Source organism: Dipodomys spectabilis, unplaced genomic scaffold (assembly GCF_019054845.1).
Source record: "Dipodomys spectabilis isolate Male_0828 unplaced genomic scaffold, ASM1905484v1 ptg000325l, whole genome shotgun sequence".
NCBI classification, from domain to species: domain Eukaryota; kingdom Metazoa; phylum Chordata; class Mammalia; order Rodentia; family Heteromyidae; genus Dipodomys; species Dipodomys spectabilis.
Window position 1 is genome coordinate 769120 of NW_024871002.1, and position 11004 is coordinate 780123.

The 11004-nt window shown below is 41.3% G+C and overlaps 1 protein-coding gene across 1 annotated transcript; it reads left to right on the top strand.

Annotated features, from left to right (window-relative positions):
- The first annotated feature begins 530 nt into the window (after positions 1 to 530).
- On the top strand, positions 531 to 1090 carry Cd24 (CD24 molecule). The gene is given in 3 exon segments (XM_042702507.1): positions 531 to 589; positions 822 to 996; positions 998 to 1090. Coding segments are annotated over 3 exon segments (327 nt in total).
- The last annotated feature ends 9914 nt before the right edge of the window (positions 1091 to 11004 follow it).

An 11004-nucleotide genomic window follows, 5' to 3' on the forward strand; every position in this document is an offset into this window, starting at 1 on the left:
TGGTGTTTAATTAGAGAGGAGTCTCACAGATTTTCCTGCCTAAGCTGTCTTTGAACTGCCATCATCAGATCTCAGCTCCCTAAGAGACTAGGATTACAGGCATGAGCCATCAGCACCCAGTTGTTTATTTTTAATCTCAGAAAAATGTCCCAAATTTGTTTGTTTGGTAGCACTCTTTTATTTGAAGTCTGCTTTGCCACTCTTGGCAACTACAATAGTCCTGAACTGGAGCTTAGAGAAAGGCTGAAGTTTTAGATAGATTCTAGGCTTGCTTCCTACTTTTTCTAGATATTTCATCTGGCCTCTGATATGCTAACCTCTGCACAGCAACAGGCCTGTAGAGAGCTAGGATTGCCTCTACCCTTAAGAGACTTGTTGCGGCAGCTTTTTATTGTGTTGGGGGAGGGGGGAGAGCGGAAAGAAGGATAGAGAGACAGGAAAAATAATTAAACCCAATCCAGGCACACATCTGCAGCCCAGAGCAGTACTTTTCCATCAAAAATTCTGTTCACTTGCTCATCTGCCTCCCAATGTGCAAGATACTTGGGGAGAAAATTACCTCAGAATTCAAAGATATTCTGGCAAAATTGTTTTTGTCCCTACCCACCCACCCCTACTTTAAAATCACTTGAAAATGTAACAAGTCAAACAATGGTTATATCAGGCCCACATAGGGTTGTTCCCCCCCCCCTCCCCCCCCCCCCCAGCTAAATTTGGAATTAGCTAAACTGAACTCCTGACAGATCTTAATTCTAAACTCTTCAACTTAACCTCATTTGCGCCCCCTTCTCCACCCCTTCTCCACACACCTGTTTAAACAGCCAGCGGGACACAGGGCTCACCAAAGGAACAGACTTGGGTAGAGAGATGGTAGCCAGGCTGGGACTGGGACTGCTGCTTCTGTGACTGCTCCTACCCACGCAGATTTATTCAAACCAAACAGTTGCACCATTTTCAACTAACTCCTCCCACAGTACCTCTGCTGTCCCACATTCAACTTTTCACCACCACCAGGGCACAAGACAGTGCCCTGCAGTGGGCAGCTGGTCTTCTCATGATTTTGTTCTCTCTTCTACGTCTCTACTGTTAGAGATTCAGGCCAAACAACATCTCTACTTCCCCATCTTTACCACCCAAGCCAAATGGCAATGAGAAGTCCAACGTGGCAAGGATTCCACAGCTTATTTTCTGGACACTGAAAGGGTTGAGAATTCCACATTTGATTGGTTTGAAGAAGGGGTGAAGGGTTTGACAGGGGATGGATGCCAATATTGAATGTGCTAGAGTTTCCTCCAAAGTTAAGATGATTTCCTCAAGTATGGCTTAAGAAACAGGAACCCTTAAGTCTGCCTTGAAATACAACCATAGGTTGTGTCTGGAAATAAAGATGGACTATGGAACGGAGATTCCATTTTCATCTTTTTAGTTCATTAAATACATAAGGCCATAAATCAATTAGATAACATGGAAAGCTTCCATCATTCTATTTATATGTACAAGAGCAGCAACTACCAGGTATTATGATGTCATGAGTGGATTGTTTCAGCAGTACTAATTTAATGGCCATATACTCAAGAAAAGTTTCACATTGTTAGGCTGTCACTGTTCTGAACACTTTTGTTGTTGGTGGTTGTTTTCCTTCCCCTTTGCGACTTTGGATTGGACATTACATCCCAGCTTGTATGTATGTGCCAGGCCAATGATGGCTTGGAATCCACCCCAAATCTAAGCATCATGAATATTATCCTTAGAAAGTAAAAAACAAAACAAAACACCCAAACTCTTCAACTGAAACATGATAGAACAAGTTCAAGCTTAGAGCACTCTGCTATGTCAGAATCCAACTATCCCTTCAAAAAAGAACTATGGTGGTTAATTGGACATGAGTCTCACAAGCTTTCCTGTCCAGGCTGGCCTTGAACTGAGATCCTCAGATCTCAGCCTCCTGAGTAGCTAAGATTACAGGTGGCTGTGACTCAAACTGGTAGAGCTGGTCTTGAGCTCAGGGACAGCACCAAGGCCCTGAGCTCAAGCCTCTGAACACCACTGCCAACAAAAAAGAACTACATACACATAAGACTTTTTTTGGTGGGGGTCTGTGTCCCTGGACTTGAATTCAGGACCTAGGCACTGTCACTAAACTTTTTTTCCCTCAAGTCCATAGCTCTACCACTGAAGCCACTGCTCCACTTCTGGATTTTTGGGGTTAAATGGAGAAATCTCATGGACTTTTCCTGCCCAGTCTGGCTTCTAATCTAGATCTTCAGATCTCAGCTTCCTGAGTAGCCAGAAGTGCAGGTGTGCACCACAGTACCCTGCCAAGACTTTTTTTTCACTGTTTAATATCAGTAAATCTTCATTTAAAAATAATTTTTGGCACATTTCAATTTAAAATGTAGGCTGAAGTAGTTATATCTGGTATAAGCTCAGTTCACACTTTATCACCCCATTTAGCACATCCTTTTTTCTGGAGAATATCTTTTTCTTTTTTGTTTTTAAATTTTATTTTATTGTAAAAATGCTGTACAGAGGGGTTGCTGTTTTAAAACCAACCTGTAAAAAAATATTTTATTTGTAACTAATAGGATAAAAGATGAATGTCCATTAAGAGCTCATTTTAAATCATTAAAATTCTTGTAAAAATGGACAAAATATAAATAGGTAATTCAAGAGGTAATACCAGCAATGACTAAACACTGGGAGCTGGTGTCTCACACTTGTAATCCTAGCTACTCAGGATGCTAAGATCTGAGGACCACAGTTTGAAGCCAGCCTGGGCAAGAAAGCCTGTGAGACTTATCTCCGATTATCCACCAAGAAAGATGGAAGTGGAGCTGTGTTTCAAGTGGTAGAATGCTAGCCTTGAGTGAAATGTCCAGGGACAGCACCTATGCCCTGAGTTCAAGCCCCATGATTAGCGTACGCTCTCTCTCTCTCTCTCTCTCTCTCTCTCTCTCTCTCTCTCTCTCTCTCTCTCACACACACACACACACACACACGTTTACTATCCTCTATCACCTACCACTTTCTTATGGAAAAGATAATAAGGATGGGTAGGGTAAAATACACTGCTGGGGGAGTAGGTATCTGAATAAACTTATACCACTAAAATAATTTTTATTCATTTATCTCACTTATACAAATCCATCCCAAGGAAACATTTTGAATGTAGACATCTTTCATTAATAAGCTACTAATCACAATTTTTTGGTAGCACTGATGATTGAACTCCAGGCCTTGTGGTAAAACATTGTACCTCTTAGCCACACACCTCTATCCCCTAGTCCTTTTGCTTTTTAGTTTGTTTTTTCAGATAAACTCCTTGTGCCTCTTGCCAGAACTGGCCTTGAGCATCAATTCTTCTATCTATACTTCCCAAGAAGTTGATTACAGAGGTATTTCATCACCCTTAAGTTGTTATTAAGATAAGGCTCCTTACTTTTTTTTCTTGGCTGGCCTTGAATTGAGATTCTCTTATCTCTAGATCATATGCACAGGTTCAATTTTAATACAGAAAAACTGGAAATATCTCAAATGTCCAACTTTAAATATGATGGCTAGTTCATCTACTTGAATTGTGATAGAAGTACATACTAGTCATACAGATATCATGACGGGAAATTGTTTATGTTTGAAACTTAGCAGAGAAAAACAGGATGCAAGCCAGGTGCCAGTGTCTCGTGCATGCAATTCTAGCTACTCAGAAGGCTGAGAGCTGAGCTTCTCTGTTGGAAACCAGCCCAGGCAGGAAAAGTCTATGAGACTCATTAATCATCTCCAAAATACAGAAGTGGTTCAAGTGATAGAGTACTAACCTTGAGCAAAAGAAGCTCAGGGATAAGGTCCAGTCCCTGAGTTCAAGCCCTAGGACAGTATCAGTACCAGCACACACACACACACACACACACACACACACACACACACACACACACACACACACACAACACACACACACACACACACACACACACACACAAACTGAAAGTTATCCACATATACAGTTTGTTTTGTAAAGCTGGGAGAACTTTTAACTAATAAAATACTAATCTGCATTTTTCTAATAGAGAATGACACAGTGTTAAAACAAACCAAACAACCAGCTCTCCATCCACCTCACCCTTGATGGGATTCTTTTTGTTAAAGGTTAGAACATTCAAGCTGTGTATAAGCCTCAAAGTTCAATATTATTGAAAATAATGGTGGAACAAAAATAGACTTTCCAAAAATATCATCCTTTCAAGCCATCTATCAATAACCACTACCCTCTATGAGGTGTTCATTTCATATTTTGACAAGTACCAGAAACCTTATCTCAGTAAACATCATTTACATACTTCTTGAGTACTTTCTTTTAAAGGAATAAAAAACATCAAACTGGAAAAATACAGATGATAGTTAATGCCCTTCCCTTTACTCGTGATGTTCATTTCTCAAAGGTATTAAAGCTGGGGGATTATTTGAATGGAATGCTAGGAGGAAAATCTGCCTTTCTTTTTTCTTTCTTCTTTTTTTTTTTTTTGTTGGTCATGGGGCTTGAACTCTACATAGGTGTTTTCCCTGAGCTCTTTTGCTCAAGGATGGCACTCTATCACTTTGATTCAGAGCTCCACTTCTGGTTTTTCTACTAGTTAATTAGAGATAAGAATGTCTTGTGGGAGAAAACCAGGGAGGGGTTTCATTTCCTTACTTATGTAACTGTAACCCTTTGTACATCACTTTAAAACAAAAAAAATGTCTTGGACTTTCCTGCCTGGGCTGGCTTTGAATCTCAATCCTTAGATCCCAGCCTCCTGAGTAGGTAGGATTACAAGGGTGAGCCACCAGTACCCAGTAAATCTGTCATTTTTTATATACCATCACAGTGTCCTTTCTGTTATACCTGTGTCCTCTTGGAGGGCTCATAGATGAAAGGACATTTTGCTTCATATGGAGGGCAGAAAATATTCAATTTAAAGCCTCAAGAAGTAAAACTCTGAAACTAAAAGCTTTCAAACTAGATTTGCTGTTAAATAAAATGGACTACTAGTGATAGTGGGATGTCCACTCTGGTTTAGATGAGAATTCATGCTGGATGGGCAAGTTTCATTCAGAGCCAGAGTGGCAGTGTTCAAGTTATCTGTAAATAATCCAGAATCCTCATGACTGGAAATCAGAGTTGCACTTGGCTTCAGATCAATTTCTAAAGACTATTACTTGACCCAAAGGGCTGCTTCTTTTCAAAGGGCTTGTGTGTGTGTGTGTGTGTGTGTGTGTGTGTGTGTGTGTGTGTGTGTGTGTGTGTGTGTGTGTGTGATTAGGGTTTGAACTCAGGCTCTGTCTCTGATTTTTTTTTTTATTTTGCCAATCCTGGGGCAATCCTTGAACTCAGGGCCCAGGTACTGTCCCTGAGCTTTTTTTGCTCAAGGCCAGCACTCTACCACTTGAGCCACAGTGCTACTTCTGCCTTTTTTGAATAGTTTATTGGAGATAAGAGTGTCAGGAACTTTCCTGGCTTTGAACCAGGATTCTGAGATCTTAGCTTCTTGAGTAGCTAGGATTACAGGCGTGAGTCACCAGTGCCTGGCTTACCTATCTTGCTTTGTTGAGAAGGAGTCCTGCTAACTTTTTCCAGTCTGGGGGGAAAAAATCTCTGTTCTCACAGTAGCTAGTGTGAGTTATCATTTGTAGCTCATCGCTGCAATGACTGGAATATTCCTTTTTCTTCTTTGTAGTGCACCTTGAAATTTTAAAGAATGCTAGTATTGCAGTCTGAAGATGTAGCTCAGTGGCAGAGCACTTGCCTAGCATGGGCAGGATCCTGGGTTCAATTCTTAGCACTGCCGAAAATAAAAGAAAATACTTGAAGCTGGCAAGCACATAACAAGACAAGCACTCTGACATATGCCAGCAAGAGTGTAATTTCTAGAATTCAGCATTTATCTTGTTCACCAATACATTTTAAGCTTCTAGACCATGTCTGGCACATAGTAAGCTCTTAACTAATATATGAACTCAATTATGAACTAATATATTGAACTCAGTTATGATGGAAAAGGATATAAACTTTCTAGAAAACCTTTTAGCAATATGCAACACATGCCTCAAGTTATTTCCAGCCTGTGACAAAGATATTGAACTTCTAGAATTTTCTTCCCATCTAGGGAAATATTCATAAATGTAGATAAAGACTTGTAAGAAAAGTTAGAATACATAAAATATGATAACAAAAAAATCTGAAAACTACTTAAGTATCCCCAAATACTTATCCATCTCAGTGTGAAAATCAAAGTCCTAGCTGGGTGCAGGTGGATCCTACCTAGCTATCCAGGAGGCTGAGATCTGAGGATCATGATTCGAAGCCAGCCTGGACAATAAAGTCCATGAGACTCTTATCTCCAATTAACCACCAGAAAACTAGAAGTGGCGCCGTGGCTCAAGTGGTAGAGCACTCGCCTTGAGTAAAAAAAAAAACCCAGGGGGCTGGGAATGTGGCTTAGTGGTAGAGTGTTTGCCTAGCATGCATGAAGTCCGGGGTTTGATTCCTCACTATCACATAAACAGAAAAAGCCGGAAGTGGTGTTGTGGCTCAAGTGGTAGAGTGCTAACCTTGAACAGAAGAAGCTCACGGACAGTGCCCAGGCTGTGAGTTGAAGCCCAAGGACTGGGAAGAAAGAAAAAGCTCAGGGACAGTACCCAGGCCCTGAGTTCAAGCCCTAGGACTTGCACAAAAATAGGGGGGAGGGGCAAGATATATATAGAGAGATGGATGGGAAGATGTGAACTATGAGGCTTCACACAGGAAAGGATATTTGAGTGGAGTCTTGATTTGTGCCAGGAGGGTAAGGAAAAGGATGGACTGTCCAGGGAACCAGTGGTTCTCAAACTTTATAGAAGATCAGCATAATCTGGAGAAGGAAGAGATTCTTTTTTTTTTTTTTTTTTTGTCAGTCGTGGGGCCTGAACTCTGGGCCTGGGCACTGTCCCTCAGCTCTTCAGCTCAAGGCTAGTGCCCTACCACTTGAGCCACAGTGCCACTTCCTGCTTTTTCTGCTTATGTGGTGCTGAGGAATGGAACCCAGGGCTTCATGTATGCGAGCCAAGCACTCTACCACTGAGCCACCTTCCCAGCCCAGAAGGAAGAGATTCTTAAAATGTCTATTCCTAGACCAGTCCCCAATATTCTGGTCTAGTAGATATAAACCCCAAGATTTTGCACCTGGAGTAGTAATTAACACTGGTTACTTATTAGGCACTAGGCAATATTCTAAATGCTTTTTGTGGACTGACATATATTCTTCATAAAACACTGTTGATTCTTATCCCAATTTCACATGGGGGGAAAAGGGATACAGAGAAGTTAAACAACTTGTCCATTGTCATGTAGCTAGTAAATGGCCCATGTCAAAACTCAAACACAGCCAGTGTGGCTCTACCTGTGGGTTGTTCACGGGTAAATTTCTGTATGTCCATTCCAACCAGTGCACAAGTGCCCCAGGGTGATTCCAATGTAGGTAAAAGATACAAGGTAGAAAAAACAATCTCAGCTAAGGCCCAGAGGCATGAGAGCAGGTTTCCTCATCCCGGGAAAAAATCTTGTAGCAACTCTCCATTGTTAGTGAAAGCAAGTCCAAAGTCCTGAGAATGGTTTATTTAACCCCTGTACTACTCAGATTTCATCTTATTTTCCCACTTCAGGATCCAAGTGCTCATTGCCTGGTTGCCCAATCACTTGCAAGTGTTGACTGCTGACAACTTGTAACTGAACACTCTTCCCCATCTTGCACTGGATGAAAGAGCTTTGCACCTGGTCACATTTCCTCAGAAGAGTCTGCAGGTAGTGAAGGAATGGTCAATTTAGGCATAGAGAGATTGTCTTTCTTGCTCCAATGTAGAACAACACTGAAGGGCCATCCTTGGCAGAGTGCTCCCAGTAGAATGATGGATGCTGTGGTGTAACTACACTGCAGGTCAATTTTTTCTTTTGCGTGATTCTTCCCACCTCTTCACCTTCTTCTTCAGGCGTACACCCTAATAAGTTCCTATGTGCTAGTCTCTATCTGTCAGATTTCTTAGGAAACCCAGACTTCAACCATCTGCCTTTATTCTACCTGTGCACACTTTGCCTCTTCCTTATACTCAACACTCCAATCTTATTACAGCAAAGAATGATGTAGCCAACATCTCAGCTAATGGCTATTTATTGAGGGTTACACTTTATAGATTTGTCTTCATTTAGCTCTCACAACGAATAAGGCTTTATTATTATCTCCTTTTCCAGGTGGGGAAATTAGGCATGGAGACAATGAAAGGCAGCACTGTGACATAACTCCAGTACTCTGGTTCCAGAGCCCAAGCTTTGCATGAGGATCATTTTACTTTTTGGAAGTAGTATTCTGTCCAGAGCATGGAGCTTGAAATTAGAGGAGTGGAGAATGGAGAAGTGACACAAGTGAGGAAATGTGCTACAGGAGGAAATGACTGTTTGAATGGAACAAGGTTGTACATGCAATAGGGTAGATAAGATTTGAGATTCTTTCTTCTTCCATTCCTTGTACACTCAGATTATGCTATTAGCTTTTGCTTGGTTCAGTGGATGAATGACAAGTACTTACCAAGAAGAAATATTACAGGGGAAAGAGTGAATTTACAAAAAGATTTTATTTTTATTTTATTTTTATTTTTGGGTCCGGTAGTGGGCCTGAACTCTGGGCCTGGGTGCTGTTCCTCAGCTCTTCAGCTCAAGGCTAGCGCTCTACCACTTGAGCCACAGTGCCACTTCCGGTTTTTTTTCTCCTTATGTGGTGCTGAGGAATCGAACCCAGGGCCTCGTGCATGCAAGGCAAGCGCTCTACCACTGAGCCACCTTCCCAGCCCTGCAAAAAAATTTTATGTTCACATATGGGCTGAATTTTAAAATGGGGGTTCAAGTACCAGTGGTGGCATCAACTTAAGCAGGGAGCTTGTTAGAAATGCATAATCTTAGCCCCTGCCTATAACCCCTTAATAATAACAACAATAAAGTTATTTTGTTAAGAAATGTGCAATCATGCCAGGTGCCAGTGGCTCATACCTGTAATCCTAGCTACCAAGCATAAGGCATAAGGCATGTCCAGTACTGTTCCCCATAGATACTTGAATGTGAACCTTTAGTAGAGATCTGGACTGGAGAGGTATAGCCAGGAGACATCAGTGTATGGGAGGTAGTTGAAATAAACGGCATTGAATTTGATTGCCCAGGAGAATATATAAGGCAGAGATCTCACCGAGGAACATTGTATAGTAAGCTAAGGCAAGGATGAAAATTGTTGGCATTGGTGACTGGAGCTGACTCTCAAACATTTATTTGATCTTCATGTTATTTTCATTTCAAAATATACAATAGAAATAGTCCTTTTATTGTATGTGCCTGTCCTAGGCCTTGAAGTCAGCATCTGAGTGCTAACCTTTTGCTTAAGGCTAGTGCTCTATCACTAGAGTCACAACTTCATTTCCAGCTTTTTAGGGTAGTTAATTGGAGATAAGAGTGTCATGGGCTTTCCTGTCTGGGCTGGCTTTGAACTGTGATCCTCAGATCTCAGCCTCCTGAATATCTAGGACAGCTAGAGGACACCAACATCTGGCTATAAGTAGCTCTTACATAGAGTCTTTGGCTGGAACTAGGGACTCAATGAATGTGAGACCTGATGAAAAGGGGAAAGCACAAAAACGTCATTAATTTTATATGTACATGGGAATCCTCACAAGAGAGTGAAGTCCAGAAAAATGACACTTTCACACACACACTCAATATGACATTTTCACACAAAGAATAGTAAATGTGTGAAGGAATGACAGGACAAGTGGATCTTAGATGCCTGGACAGGGTAGTAAATTCTAAGGATGTCACTGGAAACATATGGGTTTGGGCAGTGGGGATTAGAAGCTTGTGGATAATAGAGTGACTTCAAAGAATTTGTTCATTCAGTTTCACTGCAGCCCTTGTGATGAAGCTCTAATGAGAAAAGCTTGTTTTTAGATCCTGTTATATGAAGGACCTTCCCCAGAGGATCTTTACAGCTTGTTGTATGTAGGAAAACACATCAAATGGTCCTTTCCGAGCTCACAGTTCCTCAAGTAATATCAGCTTCAGATAATCATTAGACCACTGTGGTGTGTGTGTGTGTGTGTGTGTGTGTGTGTGTGTGTGTGTGTGTGTGTGTGTGTATTTGTGCAAGGACTGGGCTCTTGAACTCTAGGCCTGGGCACTGTCCTTAAAGCTTTTATACTCAAGGGTAGTGCTCTACCACTTGAACCACAGCTCCACTTCTGGCCTTTTTGGTAGTTCCATGGAGTTAAGAGTTTCTTAGGCTTCCTGATTGTGAACCACCATGCCTGGCTCATTGTGGTATATTTTGAGATGATACATCTTTAAATCCTTCCTAAACATGTAACCAACAGATCTTTATAGAAAACCTGCATTTCTAACCTCTTTTTTTTTTTTTAAATAAAGTTAGGCAGGCGTGGTGATTCACTCTTGTAATCTCAGCACTCATGAGGCTGAAGCAGGCTATATAGTGAAACTCTGAGTTAAAAAAAAAAAGTGAGGGGGCTGGTCACTGGTGGCTCATGCCTGTAATCCTGAGGATCGTCGTTCAAAGCCAGCCTTGAGAGGAAAGTCTGTGAGATTCTTATTTACAGTTAATGCTCAGAAAACAAGAAGTGGCGCTGTGACTCAAAGTGGTAGAGCACTATCCTTGAGCTAAAAAGCTTAGGGATAGTGCCTAGGCCCTGAGTTCAAGCCTCACAACCACCATCACCAGCAACAAAAAGGTGAAGGGGGAAGATCTTGCCATCATATCTTGATGTATCAACAATTGAGCTGATTACCTATTTGTTTCCTTTGAAGGGTATACCTAAAGAAGTTTCACATATGTCTATTACATCCCCAAAGCTGAGACCAGCTACCAGTTGTGTTGTGATCATATTTACTGTGTTTTAACAGTAGAGTCAAGTGACTATTCAAATATGGGTTCTTCTTCTTGTACT